The following is a 23,732-nucleotide window of genomic DNA, read 5'->3' as shown; positions in this document are numbered from 1 at the left end:
CACTGTTTGGATTCAATATAGAAGGTAACGGGGAAATATGTCCAAAATATTCATGTTATTTCACATATTTGCAGCACATTTTCAGGCGTATGCTTTGTCCCGGTATTAATACGTCACCGCGTCGGTCATGACGTTTTTAGAGAGCGGCGCCGTTTCAGACTGGAATGGGAGCTGGCGATTTTTCCCATATTTTGATAGTTTAATCCGTGAATGGCGCCGAAACAGGACCCGAAACCTAAATTTCAAGAAGGTAACAAGCGGTGTGTTTTCTGGTGTGACACTTCTGAGGAGGCGGTCAGTGCTGTAGCCGCCGGAAAGGTGCACAGTGTTAGCTCGCTGTTGTAGCCGCCGACATGCTAACTGTTAGCTTTCATTGTTGTTGTTATGAACACAGAACAAGTCTTCATCCTCTTTATTCGCTACATTAGTTATGCATTCCGGTGTTTCTTGACAGTATAGCGTAAGATTGGTAATAACACACACTCAAAGTTCATGATTTAAACCTCAGTGATGTTAGCTTCATTCATGCATCGATAGACGCTGAAGTTAGCTTCCAATTCGTTGTTAAGGGAAAATTTAAGGGAATCTGAAATAATGCTATATAGCGACTGGTTCTCCGTTGTTGTTTTTTTTTTACAACACTTACATCCATAAGACAGTGTCAGTCATCGTAGCAAAAGCCTTAACTCTAGTTAAACTCACTTTCAGATTTCCGACACGTTTTATTTTGCTTATGAAAACTGACAAAGGATGATTTCACTTTCTCTTTTCATTCAGACCACATTAGACCAGGTCCAGATCAAAAGCCGCTATACTTGGACCTGTCAAATCTGGAGTAGATTAACAAGAAGACTACAGAGACTCATTAAAACACAGTTCCAGATTTGTAAAACCTTTATTCTATTTGTGAAAACTGAAAAAGGGCGAATTCATTGATATTTCTGGTCTGTTTGAGGAAGCAATCGTTGCTTACTCACCTTTCCTCAAATAGACCAGACCATTTTTTATTTAAAAGAATAGGAGTGAGTATTTCATAAGGTAAAAAATAACTTTTCCACCTTTGTTTTTAAGTGAAAAAGAGGAGCTCTACATGGCCATAACCAATGAAATGCAGATTTTTTTTTTTAATTTTTCACAAATAGAATAAAGGTTACATAAATATGAAACTGTGTTTTAATGAGTCTCTAGAGTCTTCTTGGTAATCTAATCCAGATTTGACAAGTCTTAAGTATAGTGGTTTTTGATCTGGACCTGGTCAAATGTGATCTGGATGGGTGAAAAAAGAAGTGAAATCACCATTTTCAGTTTTCATAAGCTAAATATAGGTTTCACAAATCTGAAAGTGGGTTTATACAGCATTAAGGCTTTTGCTACGATGTCTAACACTTTTTCACAAGAGAATCAGCAGCTAAATATCATTATTCATGTTTCCCTTAACTTTTTCCTTATTTTTTCCCTTAACCATTAATCAGAAGCTAACTTCAGCGCCGGCTCCTTACTGACGTCACCGCCCTCCTCTCTGTTCTCCCTCAGCTAATTGTTAGCTGCCTTACTGTTATATCTGTTATATATATTGTTTCCAGTTGTATATAAAAGTACATTGTTTATTGAATGTAAGTCAGTGGGCCTCTGAGATGTGACCAAATCAACTTTTCTCAGATTTCACCTAAAAATATGTTAAAATGTTTGAACAAACAGAAGTTGGCACCAAGTGAATTATGAAAAAATGATATACTAGATAATCTCTAAGTTTTTTTTAGTTAACAGTGGTGGAAGAAGAGTTCAGTTATTACAGTGTGTTTTTTTTTTGTTTGTTTTTTTAACATCATTAATTTAATTTCATGTTAAGTGCTGTAAGGTCTCATCACAAACCTGTGAAGTACTGTACTGTGCAAAAGTTTTAGCCACTAAAAATAAAGTGAGGATAAATAAAAATAATGTCATGAATAACTTTTATTTATCAATTCACTTCATACAAAGTTCAGTAAACAGAAGAAACCTAAATCAAATCAATGTTTGATGTGACCCCTTTGCCTTTAAAATAGGAGCAGTTCTCCTTATTACACCTGCACACAGTTTTTAAAGGTTCTTTGCAGGTCGGTTATTCCTGCATCTTGGAGAACTTGAAGAACCAGGCATCTCAATTACTTCTGTCGCTTCGTGTAACCCCAGACTGACTCCATGGTGTTGAAATCAGGGCTCTATGGGGGCCAAACCATCTTTTGCAGGACTCCTGTTCTTCCTGTGGCTGAAGATGGTACTTCATGACTCTAGCTGGATGTTTGGGTGGAGTCGTTGTCATGCGGCAGAATAAATTTGGGACTGCTCAGATGCCTCCCTGATAATATTACTTCATGGATAAGAATCTCTACATTTAAAGTGCCTAAAACTTCTGCACAGTACTGTAATTCTTATTATATATAGGCTAAAAAAGACCAGAGCTTAATTGTTCTTGGATGTTTGAGAGAGATTGTGATATGCAGGATGTTCAAGAATGTAAATTCAAGGTGTTTTATTCATGTAAATTGTTCCTATTCTGTCAGAGTCCAAGACATAAAAGTTTATTTGGCTTCACAGTTTGATTTTTGTTGTACTTGGACTGCTCTAATGCTGACCTTTTTAATTGATCAACACTCTGTTCAGGTGAAAGAGTGCTGTGTTTTCATGGGCCATTGCTCTACGAAGCTAAGGTAGGCTGACTAGTTAGCCTGTCTCTTTGATCATGTGATCCTCCTCTGTCGCTCATATAAACGTGTTTTAACAATGAATTGTGTCTCTTTGCAGTGTGTTAAGATAAACATCAAGGACAAACAAATCAAATACTTCATTCATTATAGTGGGTGGAATAAAAAGTAAGTTTTGGTTTATTTATTTGTTTTTATTTAAGGTTTGTACAGTAAAGATTACACAAATCTCTGATTCCTTTCTCCGTGTTTTATCTTCCAGTTGGGACGAATGGGTTCCTGAAAGCCGAGTGCTTAAGTATGTGGACAGTAATCTGCAGAAACAGAAAGAGCTTCAGAGGGCCAATCAGTGAGTACATTTTCTCTTCTTTATGTCAGTTTTTGCAGACAAAATTGTTCACAAATGCCACCATGAATTCAGTGACCAGCATCCATACAAGAGGCAAAGAAAGACAAACAAAAGAGTCATTAGTTAAAGTGCAGACAAAGTTCACTCTCAGAACAGATTGACTGTCTTTTAATATTAATTATATATTCCTAAATTATCAAAGCAACTGAACTTACTCTATTGGTGCATCTTTTCCTATTTCAGAGACCATTATGTAGAAGGAAGAATGAGGGGTGCTGCGCCGAATAAGAAGATACCTGCTGCATCGCAGAAAAATGATGTGTGAGTGCAAGTTGTTTTTCTCTACATGTCACCTGCTGTGATGTTTCCTGTCAGATAGTTTCAGAGGTGTTGAACTTGTTTGCTGTTTTTAACACCTGTAAATTCTTTTATTTTCTCTTGTAGGAAAACCAAAAAGAACAAACAGAAGAGTAAGTATATGCTGTGTATTTAAGAGTACCCCACTGATTTAACATTGCTGTCCTGTAACATTGTCGTACTCACAGTAGACAGTTAAAGATGAAAGGGATCAAAATCGATTCAACAGAACCAGAGATATCTTTTTTTTTTTCTTTTTTTTTTAATTCCATGCATTCTTCTTCCTCGTGCCTACATTACTCACAATGCAACTTGATTCGATTGACTGTACAGATTTGGGTTTGTTATGCTAGTAGCGGCTAATGTAGCCTTGAGCCACTAGACTTAAGCTGAGATGAGGAGTGGGCTACAGAGGGCTGGTAACCTCACTTTGTTTTTTTAACCCCCCCCCCCCGCCCCCCCTTCCTCAGCTCCAACCGTGAGGAAGTTTATAAGACTCCCTCTGGAGCCATAAAAGGCTTTATACAACTTTTTTCACATGTACAGTAGTTCTCCTCAGGACCTGTGTGAAATCGGTGGACTTTGCCTTTAATGTAATAAACACTTTTTAAGTACATGAACTGTAACAAAACCTTTTTGACTCACTGTTGGTTATCAGTTTTGTCTTTTTAATTCTGATATGACTTAAATGACAGTTGAGTGTGTTTCTGTCTGTCCAGCTCCTGGTGCAGGAGAAGGGACTAGTTCAGGAGGAGACCCAACCCACCCTCCACGAAAGAAGAGGGCTCGTGTTGATCCAACTGTCGAAAGTGTGAGTCCATAAATCCTAAAAGTTTCTTTTTAACTAATGATAGGTGGGTCTTTGATTTGCCCATTAATAATGAATAATATTGAGTTGTGCTGAAAATAATGGAGTAAGTTAAATAGTGTGTCTGAGCATCCAGTGGCTTAATTCTTAAATCTGTTCCTGTCTGCGCAGGAGGAGACCTTCATAAATCGAGTGGAGGTTAAAGTAAAAATCCCTGAGGAGCTGAAACCATGGCTTGTGGATGACTGGGACCTGATTACACGGCAAAAACAGGTTAGTGGATTAATTTAACCTTTTACATCACCAAAAAGAATTATTTTATTCTTTTGTTGGATGGATTTATGCTACAACATTTCAATGTGTGTTTTATTCTCCATCTTCAGCTGTTCCACCTACCTGCCAAAAAGAACGTTGATACAGTCCTTGAAGATTATGCAAACTACAAAAAATCAAGAGGAAACTCTGACAGCAAGTAAGAAACATATGTTTTTTTCATACTCAGTAGCCTGTTGTTGACGATAACTTGATTTGCTAGTTATAAATATGTATTTCAGAGTCAGAATCAGCTTTATTGGCTAAATATGTTTACGCAGGAATTTGACTCTTGTTTCTAGTGGCTCACAATGTGCTTACATACAACAATCTTCAGAAAGATACACAAGGACAACAAGCCAAACAAAGATAATTAAACATAAATATGTCTCTATTATGTGAAAGCAAGTGGGTAAAAAAAAATAGATAAATGCATATAAAAACAACAAATGGATAACATACAATGTCTATATTCAGGTGGAACTGTTTTTCCAGGCTCTGTTTGCCATTGAGGTGTTTTCTTTGTCACTGCTCAGGGAGTTTGCTGTGAACGAGGTTGTTGCTGGTATCCGCGAATATTTCAACGTCATGCTGGGGACACAACTTCTCTATAAATTTGAGAGGCCGCAGTATGCAGACATCCTGGCCAACCACCCTGACACGTCTATGTCTCAGATCTACGGCGCTCCTCACCTACTAAGACTCTTTGGTAAAAACACTCACAACAACATCATACAATTGTATAATTTATTATCAAGCAGAGAAGCTTTAAAGGACTTAAACATCAGTAGCTTCAGAGAGAGGACAGAAAGGAAGAGACAGATATGAAGCAACAAAGCAAAAAACAAATCAAATTTATAAGGTAGAATTAAAGGTGCAAACTAGTGAAACATTCTGTATGACAATATTGCACACTTTACTTTAAGTCCCTCTATTTTGCATTTATAATCACTGAATACCCATTTAATAAATGTTTTATAGCAACAGATATAAGGACAAGTTATTAATGTACAGTATTTGTCAATAATTATAAATTCTCCTCTCAAGACATATTTTATGTTATTACAACTGTGTTTTACTCTATCGTCATTCATTATCTGTTTATATAAGGGCCTCTACTTATGGATGGGAAGAGTTATATTTTTTGACAAATACATTAATACCACTACATAATACTACAAGGAACTTTCATTTTATGTTGATTTTAGCAGCCCTGTGGACAAAAGCAGTAGTGTTTTCCTGGAATGAAGACTGCATTTCCCATGAGCACCAATGCCTCGTGTCGTAAAGATCTTGGCTAGTGCGTGCATTTGTTTTGGAAGCGAGTGAAAGAAAGACGCTACTTATTTTTAACAACCAGCCAGGGGCGCAATTTAAATTCAAGAGAGAAAATGAACACTCAGTTGCTGGCGGGCTGCCGTAGAGATTAGACGAAAGTAAACATGAAGAGAGCAAGGCGAAGTTTGGTGTGGGACCATTTCGAGCTAAAAAACAACGAAGCTCATTGTAAACATTGCAATGACGTGTATATCGTTACCTACCACACAACAACGACCCCAATGATGTACCACTCGAACAACATACACCCGACACTGGTTAATGAATCCTCCTCCTCCTCTCAACCTACCATCACCTCAGTGTTAGCACGGAGGAGCTGCGATGCACAGCGGGCAATACCTCTGCATCCCCGCAACATCGGTCCCTTCGGAGCGGGTGTTTTCAGCTGCTAGACTAATTAACTGTCACCAGGCTGCGTTCACGTCTCACTCCTGAGCACGTTAACATGCTCATCTTCCTCAACAAGAGTCAGTAGGCTGTTTTGTTTTCTGTTTAACAGCTTAACTGCCTTGTATAAGAGGACTGGTGCTGGTCTATAATTTCTTCTTGGAATAAAGATTTCATTGAGGAAAAACAGGCTTTTTTTAGTATTTTCTGCCATAGGCATTTTTAGTACATATAAAAAAAAGATTAATCGATAATTGATCGTTAATTTTCCCAATGATCGATTAAGGACAATTTTTCAAATGCCCATCCCTAGCTACACGACCACTCTCTCTCCTTTCATTCACTCTCTAGCTCAATCGACCACCGCTGCTTTCTCTCTCTCTTTCTCTTTTTTAAAATGAGTCGGGAAGCTGACAACAAGTCTAACTTTTAACGTTATCAAACAAAGAGAAATGTCCTCCCCTCATCCTAATAACATCATTGTACTCCTTCATGCTACAGTGCTACATGTAATGTAAACATCGACTCTTCTGGTCTGCGTGCCATAAATCTGACCTGATGGCAGGCATTTAGAATAACTATGTAGAAAAAAGTCAATCTTCTCGCTGATGGTCTCATTTGCTTATGTAGGTCATATAGAGGCATCATGAGACTGTTTCATAACCAGATAAAAGTTCCTTGTAGTAACTTAAAAAAAGAAAAATCTATTAATTGTGCACAATTCAAGCCATCATAAAAGCTTCCTGACCTTCCTCTCTATTATCCTCTTGTACATGAAAAAACTGAATACTCTTCATCAAGTAGAACTGCACATCAGTAGGAACAAGAATAGACTCTGTTGCTCGTAACTACCTCTTGTACAGGTCTGTATTCGTCTTCAGATACTTCTGACCTGTACTCTGTGCAGCTGAAACACTTGAATTATCTCCTTCTGGGGATCTATAAAGCAGAAATATTGAAGCACTTGTAGCGCTATTATAAATGAAGACGAGGTCAGAGGTCATGTGGTGTGTAAAATTCTGCTTCTCTTTTGCTTTGAAAGTGAGAATCGGAGCCATGCTGGCATACACTCCCCTGGATGAGAAGAGCCTTGCGCTGCTGCTCAGTTATCTACAAGACTTCCTCAAGTGAGTATTCACAAATCTTTTTTTAATAAGGCTCATATTATCTGATCTGCAGCAGAAATAAGTCAAATGTTGCTCCCTTCCAGGTATCTTGTAAAGAACTCTGCGTCGCTCTTCAATGCAAGTGACTATGAAGTTGCCCCGCCAGAATACCACCGCAAGGCAGTTTAAGGTTTTTTATTTCAGGATCTGAAGCCTTTGCGAGTTCGGAGATGACGTTCTTACCCGCTGGAAGGATGCGATTTCACGAAAAGCCTTCAGAGAACGGATTGTGCGAGATCTGTCGATTATCAAGGAAGAATCAGAGCAAGATGTCACACTAATCTCGGACAAATTCATTTTCTTTCATGTGGAAAGCTGTTGAGTACTTTCTTCCTGTATTGGTATGTTTTTGAGTACCACTTTTTAGTTTCTTTGATATCCATTTTGCCCGGTGTTTACCAAGATCTTTTGAAAAGGAATTTCATCATTTCATTTTTTGTTTACCTTTTGGTTCAGATGCTGGCTAAACTTGTCTTGTTGGCTGTCGTCATTTTCTAATAAAAGTCTTTCATTCTCTCTCTTTGTTTTGAAGCTGATTTATGACGGTTGTGTTCATGGCTGCTGTAGGTTGTCCTAACTTGAACATACTGGAGTTTCCCAATTTTAATGCTCTAAACTCCTGTTGTTGAGAATACTTAATAGAAAAGGCACCTGAATGGATTTCACAAGAGTTGAAAGATCTTTGAATAACACAGATTAGCTTTAAAGGTGCAATACGCGACATTCAGCCACGTGATGTCGCACTATAGCAACAACATCTCAGACCAAAACAAGTGTGTGTTGTTTACTAAAGTTGAGGGGGGGGAGAAAGAAAGCAAAACTCAGATCAAACTGGCAAACTAGGCAGAGCTGATCAAATATGGATCAAGAATCTGTTAGCGCATTGCCTATTTGTTGTCTGTTTTCAGAAACATATTTTAGTGTACCGTTAAGCTGTAATTTGAGAAAGTTTGTGACGCAGCTGCCATGTGTAACGCAGAGGACACAGAGGGACTCACATGCACTGACATGCACGTGTGGATGGTGCAGCTACCAAAACAAAGAACAGAGAAGCTCAGATGATAACACACACAGAGAGAGTGTGACTTCATTCACTGGTAAGGACGCCGTTACTCCGTGACATCTCTGTAAGTATTGGCACAAACTACCCGGAGGATAGGTTTTACTTCAAGTTATACGTTTGTGGCTGAACCACCAGTGGTTTGGACCAATCAGCGCTCTAGAACTACTGGCAGCTACTGGTGTGGTTCAGGTGTGACAACAGTGAGAAGCGATACAGTAATAGATGGTTCATCATGACGACTTGTCAGATGGTTCTGTGTAACAAACCATCTGGTGTGTCAGGTTAAGGTTTTACTGAAAAGCAAAATGTTTTAGAGAAGAGCTGTGTTTGGTTAGTATTGTGTGCATCTTAAGTTCGTTAAGGGCAAATTATTCAAAATGATTTAAATTGTTCAGTTTTGTCATTCAGTCTTTTAGGCTCAAAATATACTTTTGCCCACAAGAAAATTTCTGGTTCAGAGTAAAATGTAACTCCATTTGTAATTTCACATTACTGAACGAGAAACTGACAATTGAACCATTTTCTCAGTATTTACTGCTCATCACCTGCTTGTTCCTGCATTAATTATAGATCAAATACTAAACCCTGGGTTAACTGAAAAATTGCAAATAGAGTTCAAAACAAATGAGATCAGTTCATCGTGGATCGAATGTGAAAATGCAACAGTATTTCAGTAAATGCTCATTAAATATTAAGCGCTTAAATTCTAATGAGAATTGGATAAACATTAAAAATGCAAAAGCCACTTGATGTTTAAACCTTTGAAAATGGAATAAAGGACACATTTCAAGAAGCAAAATACAGTAAATGCCAATTAAATGGTTAAAAATGAATCATAAGGAAATCGATGTGTACAACATAGTGGTGATTAAAATAAAACAGAATAAGTTGTTAGAGCCGGAATAATAAATGAATTAAACATCTCTGTCCCATTCCTAATCCTTATTCTGAGTTGAAATTAAAGGACAAAACAAAACTACAGAAAGTGGGAAAAATGGACATCCTCAACTTGAGCTGATTAAACGGACCACACAGCACAAAAATGGCTGTTAATGAGAAAAATAATCTAACAGACTGATGAAAAGAGAGAAGTTTGATGCGGTACACACATACAAAGAGTACTCCCATATAAAATTATTTAATTTTGTTACCATCAGTGTTTTCTTAATGTATTAATTAAAGGGCCTGTTTTCAGTTAATATGGCTGATCAGGGCCCTGTTCTTCAAATGTCGCTAATTCAGACATAACATGCTGTTATCAGACTAAAATAATCTTGTGAATTCTGAACCAGCTAATTTGGTTCTTTGAATGCAGTTTGAGGATTGATTTGTTAATCCTGGATCAAGTTGTCTTAAATAACAATGGTAAAACGAGTAGAGAGTTGACACCATGATCAGCATTCTTATGATTGGCTGAGTGTTGATCATGTGATTGCAATTAAATGAGGTCAGTGTGTTGGGTATTCTCCCATCATGCACTGGGACAATAGATTAATGGACATAAGTCTCATTTTATGTTCCTGCATTGTTACTGTTGTTATTTTGTTCTACATCGTGCTCCACAATGTTTCTACTGTTTCCGCACTTTAAACACTGTTAAACAATTATATATCACCAGTGAATGTGGTTAAACTGTGAGTGATGTTCTCCTCATTGGACTGCTGCTATGAAAATGAAACCTTACTAAAACTAAACTAAAAGACGGGCTTTAATTGCATAAATATATTTCAGCAAAGTGAGTTCTGCTGGCAGTCAAATGTTAAATGTCTTATGTTGTGGCTTCTTTGGTCTTGTAAGTCAAAATCTTTAAAGTGAGATTATGTCTTTTTACTCCAAAACTAAATTTGGATTGATTCATTTTTAGTGAATGATCATCCAGTCATGGTATTCACTGTCCAATGTGAGAATCACAGCACTTCATTCCTTTGTGAGACTGGATGACTTACCACATGAGAGCAACGCTGTCAAACAAGACTCCGCTGTCCGATTTTTCAGTTTTCTGCAAGACAACTCATCAATTTACCATTAAATGTTTTTGTTTTCTTCTTAAATACTCATATACATTATATTTCCATCTGTCAGACAAAGTCATTTTATCATTTTGTTGTCAAGTTTCAAATTACATTATAAGGCGACTTCAGCCGGCATAGCTAATGTTAGCAACTGCTAATGCTAATTTAAGTTACGTGTAATACTGGTAATATTACTATGAGTGGAAAGAGTCCAGTTTACGAACGCTGAGAATGGACCTTTCAGTGAAACAGGAGACATCTTGTGTCCACCAGTTAAACTTTGGAAATGAAAAATATTTGCGTATTCATATTCTGGATTTTTCAATGAGGGAGAAGAAGTACATGAATTTTCAAGTTTTTTAATCAGGTAATTGAGCAACTGAACATTTGTGGAAGAAACATAATTAGACACAAATTATCATTCAAAGCAAAGTTTTTTGTATGTCTAAAAACATGTTTGGATGGATCTTTAACTTTATCCTCCTCATTTACAGTATGTCATTTAGGCTGTATGATAAACTGTGGTAAATAATATACTTTAGTAAGAATAATTCCACTGCACAGTACTTTTTTGGATTGTTGCTGACTTAAGTTTTGTTATTATTCCAATATATATTATTTCATTATCATTTACAATCCTAGTTTTATGTGTAAGATTTAAGTTCCTTATTCACGTCCCCTTGCATCATGAGCCCTACCTGCTGTTGTTTTACAGTTGTGAGTGTAACAGTGGAGCATCTGATATAGGTCTATATGTCTTGCTGTGTTGATGTTGATTAAAGAGAGTTTATGCGTGTATTTTTTTAGTAACTGTAACCTGCTCACACAGTCCTGAGAAGAGGTGCAATCAGGCAACATAAGTGGAAAAACCTGTGTCAGTGGATTATGTGTGTTGGGGCTTTAAAACATTAACATATATCTTCAAGTCACTTTTTTTTAACAGTTGTTGTGGTTTAACAGTTTTCTTCTTAATAACCTGCCCTCCAGCTGTTCATCTCCTCTAATGTAGCTCTGCTGGAATAAACAAGTATAAGATAAGTCTTCCAAACTGTCTGCTCGTGTCTCCTCATGTATCTAGACTGTTTATTTAATCTTGGATGTTTCAACAGACAGACTGCAGCCTGCTTTATTTCAGCTAATTGTGGCTTAGTGAGTGGAGCCAAGACTCTTTAAAAAAAAAAAAAAAGAAATATAAATTATGACTCACTTAATACGAATTGGACGTGTGGACTTAATTTAAACACTTAAAAGAAACATTCTTGGGTCTGCTGTACTTCTGCCTTAAAGCTTTTATTACTCCACTTAAAAAATAATTTTCAGCAAAGTGGTGGATGTGATCAAGCTTTGGGGTTACATAGACACCTGTCAGCTTTTTTCCTTTTATATTAGCTCACATGATTTTCCTTTTTTTTCCCTGCTCTGATGGTTTGGATTTGCCAAATGAGGGTCTGCTGCTGCCAGTGGTGGAATAACATCCTGGTGATAGAAAGCATGTGGAGCAGTCTGGGTATTTTGTTGAGGAAAGAAACATAATAGGCTATTGAAGCCAAGCCAGAACCCCTCTCTCCTCTCACCTCTCTGCTCTAAAATATGTTTAGCAGAATCCCCTCCGGCCGTCTTCCTTTGCACTGTTGTGACTTAGTTGACATGAAAAAGAGAAGCTAAATATTAGTTTCAGACTGATTTGTGGTTTAGCTGGTGTCAGCTGCTCGCAGTTGTTATGACAAGAACAATTCAGAGCGTTTCAAGAACAATTTCTTTAATCCAATTTCCCCCAGACTTAACCGGGACCATATGGGTTTTCACTGGAGTGTGCTTTCAGATCACAGCACCCTGATGGCTTTTAACAGCCCATCAGAAAGACTGACACGCACACAGGACTTCTCTGCAGATCCGTTCAGAGACACCTCAGTGCCGGCTTCTTTCTTGGCTCTGTTTACTGCCGCGATTAACACTTCACACTCACCGTTAGAGGCCAGGTCACCGAGAAGCCTTCCTCTGGTATGAGGGCTTTCATGTGACCCTAGTGACATGGAGCCTTTAGTGCTGTCATTACCCCACAGATGAGAGAGACATATGCATGATACAGTCGCGGCTAATGAGGCTGGCTCAGGTCTGAGTGATGGTTTCAGCAGGTTTTTCTCCCCATGTGTCTGTACTGGTCTGCCAACTAAAAGGACACACTTCAGACAGGTCTACAGGAGCCACCTGGATCAGGGATCAGAAATGTCCTCGCTGCCCTGAGTTCATTGCCCTTCAGGGACGATCACAGACAGGATTTAACAGAGAATATTTTAGCTTATATGTGGTTCTGTTTTATATATTAGAGCAAATAAGCCTTTACTCTTTTATTTGTAGTGTAAAAAAGTACTCAAGAACTGTACTTTTAAAGATAATACTTCTATTTCACACTATTTTAGACTTCTACTCCCACATTTCAGAGGGAAATATTGTACTTTTTACTCCACTATATTTTATGACGGCTATAGTTACTTTACAGATTAAGATTTTACTTAAAAAAATTATGATCGTCACATAAAATGTGATGCTTTGTTACAGATGAAACAATAAACAGTATAAAGTAGTTAAAATCAGGTCCACTTCAACTAGCTACAACATTAAAATACAGAATAATATTACACTACTTTTGACACTTAATGTACATATAACTGCTAATACTTTTGTACATTTACTTAATTAAAATGTTAAATGCAGGACTTTTATTTGTAATGGAGTAGTATTTTTAATGTGTAATTTTGCTACTTTTGCTGAAGTATGAGATCTCAACACTTCTTCCACTGCTGAAAAAATTGTTGGTGTAATATTTTGTGAGAGCCACTAGATGGCAGAATTAACCAGAACAACTGTAAAGCATCTCTCAGTTACAAAATTGAGTTCGCAGCGTACAGCGATATCTCTGAGGTGCTGTGAAGTTTTCAGTTTTGTCATCGACTCTGTTGGCTCCCTTTCAGTCATATTTTTCCTCACAGGAGCACAAGAGACAGTCACTCCAGGGAGAGATTAACTTACTGTGGAGATGTGATGCCAATAAAAACATTGTCATCCAACCCTTGTGGGTCTTCCAGCTTCAAGAGAAACTCCTACAGGGACAGCTGAAAAACCCCCCTCATGTTAGACAACAAATGTTATCAGTTTAACTGACTGATGAAAGCCATTTGTGCTCAATATGATTCCTTCAGAGCATATTCTTCTGCTTCAGCCTCTTTGAGGTGAAAAACCGCCAGCGTTTAATGTGGTTGTGAATGTTTCCCCAGACTAGGAGTTAGTGGTAGACTAATTACACAGTGGGCACGAAGTCTTGGTAGCACACTGCTGCCAGAGCCTTGTGTGACTGTGTGTCATTAGTATTGGAAAAGTGCATTTGCCACAAAGGGCTGCGGTCACTCCGAGCCATTAAAACATGAAAGAACATACCCCGCTCTTCTGGAGAAGGAATTTGCAAGACATAAACAGCCTGTAAAATGGAAAACTACATCTGTGTCCATTTGTTTTCCTGAAAGGCAGCCAGATTTGGTAATTCTTACTGAAATTCTTTCCAATAACAGAGAGCAGTCCAAATAAAGGGGAAGGACTGTTTGATCCATCTGTTTTCAATGCGGCGTAGAGGAGGCTTCAGAGCATGTTGGGGCTTTTACTCAATTTACACATCAGGTTCATTGTGTGTGTGATGAGCCTTTTTCTAAGCTGAAACAGGACCCAACCCAGAGCAGTGCTGCAGAATACCCAAGTACATTTACTTCATATGAAAATTGTACTTCATGTGAATATTTTTTGCATTGTATGCAACTTTAAACTTCTACTCTACTATATTTTAGCTGCAAATATTGAACGTTTTACTCCTATACATTCATTAAAACAGCTATAGTTGCGAGTTACTTTAATGTTAAAACAGATGAGCCCCTTCCTCTTCTCGCCTCTCTGCAGTAATATTATTTTTTGTTGTGTCTTACTTGACATGAAAAAGAGAAGCTAAATATTAGTTTCAGGCTGGTTTGTGGTTTGTGTACTTATGATATGATGCATTGCTTTCAATTAAACTACCCATGACCAGCTGCAACATTAAAGTGCTGCTTACATGCTCATCTATAATAGGCCTATGATACGCTGTCCAATGGGCCATCCCACATAACAAGTACTTTTCTTTTTTAATACTTCAAGTATATTTTGCTGATAATACACCTGTACTTCTGCTTAAGTAATATTCTGAATGCAGGACTTGAATCTGTGAACCTGTATGAGGTCTTTTCTTCTCTTACAGGCCTTGTTTTTGCTTGTGTTATTGGGTTTTATAATCTGAAGAATCTAAGGAATTATTTACTAAAGCTGTCTTTTGTGAGAATCTTTAACCTTCGTAATGTTTAATTTATTTATAACAAAGATTTGACAATATTTTTTCAAACACTGGGATTCAAATTCATGGAATTGGGTTCATCTTGTGTTACAACCTCTCTCTTCTCCCCAGAGTATGGTCATTTTATTCTGATGCAACTGAATTTCTCAGAGAGTCTGGCCTGAACCATGTGTGGTTATTTATTCTCTTTCAGACATTATCTTTGCTTGTTTTTGTTGGATTTCATGATCTGGCAAAGGAATTTATTAATAAAGCAGAAATCTCTCATTCGTGAGAATTAGTAGATGATTAAAAAAATAATTTGGTAATATTTGTTGCAGGGAAATCCATGAGTTTTCTATTTCCCATAACTGGCATTCAAATTCATTTTCTAGAGCAGTAGTGCCCGACCTTTTTGACTTGTGACCCTTTAAATGGAAACTATGTCTACCTTTATGCAGTAATCTACAAGAGAAAAAGCAAAGATTAAAGGAAAGTTTGTATATAATATTAGAAATATGTTTCGCAACCCTTCAAATTTATCCTGTGATCCCTTGTGAGGTTCCTGACCCACAGGTTGGGAACAAGTGTCGTTGACTGACAATACACACCTCTAAGTGCAAGGACCACAATTTAGCTACTTAGTTCCCTATAGTGCAAGTGTGTCTGTCAGTGAAATAGTTAAATGTTAATTTAATCTACTGGGACCTCGCTATTATTAGACATCACCTTGCAAGAAAATTGAGTTTTCTTTTGATGTAAGGGAAGGATGTAAAAGGCTGCGAACTGGCAGCTCTGAATATCTAATGAGATAACCCTCCGTCTCTCTCCCTCATTAGGCTGAATACTGAGCTAAAACACCTTTTCATGTCACCTTAGTAAACAGCTTAATGTGTACCGCTTTCATCTGCTATTCCCCCGTGTCTCCCCACAGCTTTGATCCATGCCTGGGTGTCTGGGTATGGTTGCACCTCTGCACTGTGGATTTGTCTCCATGTTAATTAAGATTTCCTGATAAGCTGATTTCTGAAAACCTCCTTCACAAAATAAATGCAGGACAGAGGTGTCATTTAACCTTTGACACCTCTCAAGAGGGATGGATCCCCTTCCCAGAATTTAGCCTTGTGGATGAAAAAATGTCTTATTTCTCAGGAAATTACTCTTATAATTTGGTTTTTCATAACTTTACAACACAACATTGAAATATAATATTGCATTATTGGTATTACAGGTAGAGGCATTTAATTCAATGTAAAGAAGAAAAAAAAACCAATGATATAGAAATGGATAAGACCAAACACAACACTGCACATTCTTACAACTGCTGATTAATACGTTTTAGTGTAGATGTGGTGGATGTGGTGTATTGGTGGATGGTGAAGCGGAGGTCTAAGAGGTTGAAGCGAAATCAGATCCAGAGCTATTGTAAGGAGGGGGATATTGTCTTTTGATGATACCCTATGTGTTTCTCCAAATTTAATTCATCTGTCATTAGTTTTAACCAGTATTTAATATGTAATTTTGTCCTGTTTTTCTACTTTTTTAATACCGTCTTCTCAGTTATGGTTAGTGAGATTAATAGGAAAGGTTTGAGGAGGAATTTGTAATACAGAGGGGTCTAAACAGGGGAATATGCAAGAAGAGATTCTCTGATATTTTCCTCATGACCTTCGACCAGAAGTTTTGGACTGTTGGGCAAAGCCAGAGGATGTGGAAATAATCGTCTATTGAGGTGTTGCTTTGGGTACAGCCATATTTTCAACACAGTGTAGTAAAATGATGTGGAATAACTGGCCTTTGTCTGTTGTTACACATACCTCAGAGTGTAGCTTTTCTTCTAAATTTTAATGACAGTCTATTAAAACACAAAAAGGAAAAAAAAAAGTCATTGTAAAATAACTGTTTCCACAGTAGATTCAAATCAAGATGCACTCTTTTCATGTTTGCACCTCCAGAGGGCAGACTTAGCTGAGAAATAAGCAGCTGAGCTGAGCAGACAGCAGGAGAAGCTACACTCAGTGGCCAGTTTATTGGGTACACCTGGCAAAAATGTATTCAGTCTAATCTCTGTAATAAATCCTACCTTCATGAAGGTTAATGTTCTAGACTAAATATTGAAAGTACATCTCATAACAAGAAAAACAAAGTACAGCCTCCAAAATGAGCATAAAGTTGAATCAACACCTCTCAAAAACAGTTTCAACAAAAAACTTTATTGCAGTGAGGATTTACAGCAGGGTTTTTTTATTCTGCATTAGTTGTACCTAATAAACTAGTAACTGATGATGATGTACTTGTTCAATTCAAATTTTTTCAATTCAATTTTATTTATATGGCGCCAAATCATGGCAGTTATCTAGGGGCACTTTTCACATAGAGCAGGTCTAGACTCTTTATTTTACAGGGACCCAACATTCCCCCATTAGAAAGCACTTGGCGACAGGGGAAAGGAAAAACTCTTTAACAGGAAGAAACCTCGAGCAGAACCGGGCTGTAGGTGGGCGGCCATCTGCCTTGACCAGTTGGGTTGAGAGAGAAAGAAGGAGGGAGGGGGAGAGAGAGACACAGAGAAGCACAGCAACAACAATAATAAAAATAACAACAACAATAATAATAATAATATCAGGCGTGGGCGTCAAACAGGACCACAGCAGCACAGGGTCCGCAGCCACAACCCACAGAAGCTCACAATCCTTAACTAGGGGGTCCACGACCATGATGTATAGGAACCTGTGAGACGAGAAAGCACAAAAACTCTGGGGAAGAAGCCAAGTTAGTAACATGCATTAATGGTACATGAATGCATACAGATGGAGAGGAGGAGGAGGAGGAGGAGGAGGAGGAGGAGAGAGGAGCTCAGTGCATCATGGGAATTCCCCCGGCAGTCGCAGCCAATAGCAGCATGACTAGGGGTAAGCCTGGATGGCCCTAACTATAAAAGCTTTATCAAAAAGGAAAGCTGTGTTGTCGACCAGGTAACAAAATACTGTCTAATGTTACACTGTGGATTCAGCTTAAAATCAGACTTTAAAGTCATTAAATAGCGTTAAATAAAAGTTAAAATTGGGTGATTTTCAATCCTAAAAAGTGCAGAGACACTGTATAATAGCATTTTATAGAAAAAAGGATGTTTCAACTGGCAGCAGCATACTTCAGATTTGTAGGAATGTAATGGTGATATCTCATTAGGAGGCCTGAACCGTGACAGCTACATCTTCTCCAACTGTGCTGTTGGTCAGTTCTGGGTTGAGTGATTCCTTCTGACCTCAGCGCGCCACAGCGCAGCCCTCAGTGTTCAAACTATCGTTGTTGCTTGTTGACAGCAGCTCTCTTCTGGGGCTGCTGGGCATTGGCCTGATACTGACCTCCTGCCAGTCTGCTGGAGGAGAAGAAGGGGTTTCAGACTGGGAGGAGAGGGTGAAGACGAGAGGAGTAATGAGGGGAGGAGAGTTTCTTGACAGCTTTTTGCCTCGCCTGATACTCGCACGCATACACATTTGGCAGAGTTAATCAGAGGTTTTTCCTCCCACACATTTCCAGTGTGTGAGTCAAAGGGCAAACTGTTCATTTATTAAATTACTACTTTCTTTTGACTTCCAGGTACTTTTTTTATACGTTATAATTAGTTTTCAGGTGTATAATGACACAAATATTTTGACGGTTGTTATTTAATTTGCAAGCCAATATAATGGAGTGTGAGCTGGCTTCATGTCCAACGGGGTTTGTTGACTACAGGAACAGAGAGACGTGTATTATTATAAATTTAGAGGAAAATGATAGGTTCCCTCTACGCTCATAAATAGTCTAGCTATCATCACTGAGCAGCACATAGAGGAGCTAAATTAGCCCAGAATTTTGTGCTGTAGATCAAACAGAAATGGCAGAGTATCAATTAATGATTAATATGCCATCTGTTAGTGGTGACGTTTTGAATATCAATACGACTCCCCTCAGATGTTTAATCACCTGATACCATTGTGTTGGAGCAGAACTACAGAGCTGTTGGAAGTGCAGTAGTGTCAGTGAGCTCAAATGTTTTGATCCACCTCCACGATGCTCATAAGATATTCACCGCTCCAGTGGAGAAACATGTCTACAGGGCCCCAACAGTGAGGCGTGCATGCAGATATCTGCTCTGTGTCTGGGGCTGCTGCTGTGGAGATCCCACCCAAGGCAAGGCTCCATTCATGCTGCAGCATGGAGGATGTTATGGATATGGCCTTGACAGCGCGCTCTAACCCTGAGGCCTGGAGAGGGACAGGAAACAGTTGGCTCTTGGTCGACTGAAGTGGTGCCTGGGACTTTCCCACACGCTCCAGGATCCTCCTTGTTCAGCCTGGTCTGTGGTTGGAGCGTGTGTCTGCACCACTTCACACCAGCAAGCAAGGGAGGAAGGGGGTGAGGGTGGGTGGGGGGTGGGGGTGCTCAGGCTTACCGTAGAAGTTGGAGAAAACTTTTCAGAGGGGATTCATTGCCCCTTAGCTGAGAGAACAGCATAAATTATTTGTGCTGGCAGATGTTCACAGACCCAAATATGCATGAATTTGTAGAGCTGGCAGGCTTCCCTCAGCCAAACGTACTGGTTTTCACGATGCGTGCAGGAGCAGTTGTTATTCTGGCTGTTTTACAAAGACCATTAATCTGAGCTGTCAGCACCACCAACCACTTTGGTGGAAATTATTTCACTCCTTAATAAGGGAACTCTGGTGCTGTATTACATATGGCGGTCAGGGCAACATTCTTGGTGGGTCTGTCATCATGTAGCTGTTCTCCAACAGTGGGCCTTCTGTGTTTGGCCTGTAGCACACTCTGTAACCCAGAGATGAAAAGAATACACTAACTAGACATTAAATGAAACCACCACCTCTCACATCCTCGCTGCTGGTGAAGATGACGAGTACCTCCTGCCAGGAAGTGGGAGAAATCCAATATTATATTGACTTGTCTTTGAGTTTCTGTAAGTTGTATAACTGAGACTGGAAATATTTGATGACAGGCTGTCTTTGCTTGTACAGTATGTAAGATATTTGGTTGCACTATAGTATGAGACTTGGAAATCAGGTCACAGTAGAGCTGACCATCATCCAGGGGTGGAATGTAACTAAATAAATTTACTCAAGTACTGTACTTAAGTACAGTTTCGAGGTAATAGTACTTTACTTGAGTATTTCCATTTGTTGCTACTTTATACTTCTACCCCACTACATTTCAGAGGGAAATATTGCACTATTTATTCCACTACATTTATTTCACAGCTATAGTTTCTAATTACTTTTCAGATCAATAATTTATATGTAAAACATATGATCAGATGATCAAATGTGCATTGTTATAGATTAGACTAGTATAAAGTGTCAAAATTAGCTCTACCTTGACAACGGTAAAATGCTGCTTACATGTACATGTCAATTAATCGGTTATAATACTCAAATAATATATATACATGTATGATAAATACAACACGCTAAATTGGGCCATTTTGCATGATGAGGACTCTTACTTTTTATACTTTAAGTACATTTTGCTGACAATACTTATGTACTTTTACTTAAGTAAGATTTTGAATGCAGGACTTATACTTGTAACTGAGTATTTTTTTCATTGTGGTATTTCTACTTTTACGTAAGTAAAAGATCTGAGTACTTCTTCCAACACTGCCATCATCAAGAGTCAATAACGGGAGGCGTGTGGACAGAATTATATGAACACTTACATTATAATGCATTTAATATTGCAAAAACAAACACAGCAGCCTCAGAAATGACCAGAGTCAACACCTTGGTGGTTGAGCCCACACAGAAACTGGAGGGCATGTTTTTTTTCTTCTTCTTTTTTTATTTATTTTTTTTTTATTTTTAGCCCAAGGGGAAGAAAATGTTTAGCTCAGTTGAAACACATCTCTGACATAGTCTCAACAAAAACCCAACATTACAAGCCTCACAAATATTTGTACAGGGATGTTGCATTGGTTTGCACTGAATTGCGTAGGTGTTTATGACACTGAGTCTCTGCATACGACTGTATTGGAAGATAGATTAGAAAGATACCCATGTTAGTGTCCTCTGTGGTCAGTTACGCTGGCTTTGCTAAGCACTGGTCATTATATGGACTCTGACATACAGTTAGTAGCACTTTGTGATACATTAGCCAATGTTTGTGATACATCATGTTACTATTTTTCAGTGCCTTTTATAGCTGTGCAGTCATGAACTAAAACTATGTCACACCTGCATGTGAAGCACACAACATTACACATTGTATAATCAAGCTATCATCATTGCTCCAAGATGCTAATAACAATAATAAAGGTAGAATGAGACAACCTGTAAGCATCACGCTGTATGTAACTGCTCAGGGAGAAGTGACTTAGAGTCTCTCCTACAGGAGGGCTTTGGCAGACTGCCACTTAGTGTGGTCCCCCTGAGGGCTCTTACTCATGAATCAGAGAAAATGGGAATTACACATATTAAAGAGGGTAAACGTCAGTAATCACAGCACTGGGAGGATGCTTGAGGACTCATCAGGCCCGCTGCTGCTTTTTTAGAGACACTTGTTTCAAGGAGCCTCCGTGTTTAGCAGATGACAGCGCCACTGCGATGGGCAAAATAACACGTTTCAGGAAGGAAGGCATGCACCTATGAAATTCACCTTCAGCACACCTGTATTTACTCAGTGTCTCTGCTACTGTCTCATATCCACACAGTGATTGTGTGTACTGACATGATAACACGGTTTGACCTCCTGATCCATGAGTCACGCAGCAGCCAGGTCGAGTTACAGCCCGCCATGTCCGTTATTGTCTTCTGTCCATTGATATTTCCAGCATGTTTGTCCTACATTGACTGCTTTGTGGTCCCTGACAGACAGCGGGCTTGGTAGTTCTGACACGGAAAACTTTGTTTGTTTGTCTGTCTGGTCAGCAGAGGTCATGTGGCGGCATGTTTGTTTGCTGGGTCAATTGAGTCCACTAACAGAGCAAGGCGGTGAGGAGAAGTGATGGAGGGAGAAGCACTCATTAACGGCTCTTCCTCCCTGTGTGTTCTTCTTCTAGTGGAGATGTCCAGACCACCAGGCCCTTTACCCTGACTCCCAGATAAGATGTCTGGAGTCGCTCCACATGACTTAGTGCTGTTGGTACTTTGACAGAAAACAACCCTCAAGGGAAATTCAGGCAACCATAAATATTTAGGCACCAAAGAGCTTTATGGAGTTTGTTGTAAAAGGATTTATAGCAGCCTGGGAGGCAATGCATCAGTGTCTGAAGGCTTGAAGCAGCCAGTGTTTACAGCATCGCATGTGAATCCTCCCACAACTCTCGGCCAAGCCTGAAGAACTGAACCAAATAAGCACTTCAGCGCTAGGAATGCAAACACCACAACTTTTCCCAAACAGGTTTTAGAAAACAGGTGTTAGCTTGGCATCCTCTGGCCCTCGTGGTTCAAAAATTGTAATTGCCTACAGACATGATTCACAAACAAGACAAGGCGGTGGCCTTATATGGACAGATTTGGATTTTGTGCCTCGTGAGGATTTAATACAATTATTCGCTCTATAAAACAGAATCTAACTACTAGAAAGACAGTTGACAAGCTTAAAATAGATACATTTTGGGTTACAAATAGCTCTGACTTTAACTGAATTACCATTAAAGATAGTTCAGCAGTGTACTTTAGAGTTTTGGCATTTTGGGGAAAAAGAATTCGATAAGAAGATTATGTGTCAAATATGGCACTAAAGCTAGCAAGGGTTTAGCTTAGCTTAGCATAAAGACCACAAACAGGGGGAAACAGCTAGCTGGGCTCTTTCCAAAGCCGTTTGTGCTGCTAGAAGATGTATTTTGTTACTTTTGGACAGAGCCAGGCTAGCTGTTTTCCGGTTTCCTGTTTTTATGCTAAGCTAAGTTAACTGCTAGCTGTAGCTTCACTGGCATATATGACCAGTATCAATCTTACCATCTAATTCTCTGCAATAAAGCGAATAAGTGTATTTCTTTAAATGTTGAATGTTACTTTAAACCTTGGAGAGCTGTTTAGTATTAAAATACAGCCTCAGTGTGTGGCATGTTTGTCTGCTATGCAAAATTAATACATTTTTGAACATGTGCAGCATCGTTGTATCCCTTCTAGAAAACTCACATGTAGCACCAGGCTGTTTAGGCAGCTTCCACCACTTCTCTTCTATACCTTCAGTCTCCTCATCTATGTTGCATGAGGTGTTATCTGCATCCCTCTCATCTCTGCCTTCCACCCCGGGTTTTATCCACCCCGTCTCTTTCATCTCTGTCCTCCGGGGCAGCTGGACATCTTGGTCCACCATCCACGCCACCACATGCTTCTGCTGTCCATCCTTCCCCTGCTGCCCTACTTCTTCCCAGCGGGGTCACAGGGCTGCTTTGTCCCAGATTGCTGGAGGATCAGGATTCCTCATTATCCTGTTAACTGTACATTTATCTGACAAGATAGAGGAGAGAGAGCGACCCCCGGCATCATTAAGCTTTAATGGACAGCCTAGAAATGAGGGAGAAGCCATAAAAGCAGGAGCCGAACCAGAGTCTCTCTTTAATGTCTCTGATCGCCCTGACAGGATTATTAATCAGGAACTAAAGGAATTTAAAACCTTTGCTCTTGGCTTCCTCACTTAGAGTCTTTAGCTTGCACCATTACATAGCAACCCAGGGTCAGGAGGTCTGCAGCTAATTGGTTCTACAGGGTTTTGAATAACAATGAGCTGAGCCCAATTACTGAACTACAGAGAGGCGGAGATGAGAGGAGAAGGAGGGGGGACCCAGTGGAACAGGCACATGGAGGATGGAGGGAGGAGGAGATGGGGGAGGCTGTTTCACGGCTGCTGTCTCTCTCCTCCTCAGAGTAGGGATATTAATGAGATCAGTAAATGAGTGAGTGCT

General features: G+C 39.1%; 1 protein-coding gene across 1 annotated transcript; it reads left to right on the top strand.

The window, feature by feature from the left end:
- The first annotated feature begins 114 nt into the window (after positions 1 to 114).
- On the top strand, positions 115 to 7,917 carry morf4l1 (mortality factor 4 like 1). Its single transcript, XM_042412963.1, has 12 exons — positions 115 to 250; positions 2,644 to 2,690; positions 2,785 to 2,852; positions 2,947 to 3,033; positions 3,277 to 3,354; positions 3,478 to 3,503; positions 4,110 to 4,201; positions 4,370 to 4,471; positions 4,582 to 4,670; positions 5,047 to 5,219; positions 7,278 to 7,362; positions 7,446 to 7,917. The coding sequence occupies exons 1-12, from the start codon at positions 211 to 213 to the stop codon at positions 7,528 to 7,530; spliced, it is 972 nt and encodes a 323-aa protein (XP_042268897.1). The 5' UTR covers positions 115 to 210; the 3' UTR covers positions 7,531 to 7,917.
- The last annotated feature ends 15,815 nt before the right edge of the window (positions 7,918 to 23,732 follow it).

This window comes from Thunnus maccoyii, chromosome 5 (assembly GCF_910596095.1).
Source record: "Thunnus maccoyii chromosome 5, fThuMac1.1, whole genome shotgun sequence".
Taxonomy (NCBI): Eukaryota; Metazoa; Chordata; class Actinopteri; order Scombriformes; family Scombridae; genus Thunnus; species Thunnus maccoyii.
Note: the sequence above shows the minus strand (reverse complement) of the source record. Positions and strands in the feature narration are given on the sequence as shown.

What these genes read in the sequence shown, in the direction of transcription:
- morf4l1 (XM_042412963.1), top strand. Translation starts at nt 211, where the DNA reads ATGGCGCCGAAACAGGACCCGAAACCTAAATTTCAAGAAG. An exon ending in TATAGTGGGTGGAATAAAAA is followed by an intron (nt 2,853 to 2,946) that starts GTAAGTTTTGGT and finishes TTTATCTTCCAG; the next exon opens with TTGGGACGAATGGGTTCCTG. An exon ending in AGAGGAAACTCTGACAGCAA is followed by an intron (nt 4,671 to 5,046) that starts GTAAGAAACATA and finishes GTCACTGCTCAG; the next exon opens with GGAGTTTGCTGTGAACGAGG.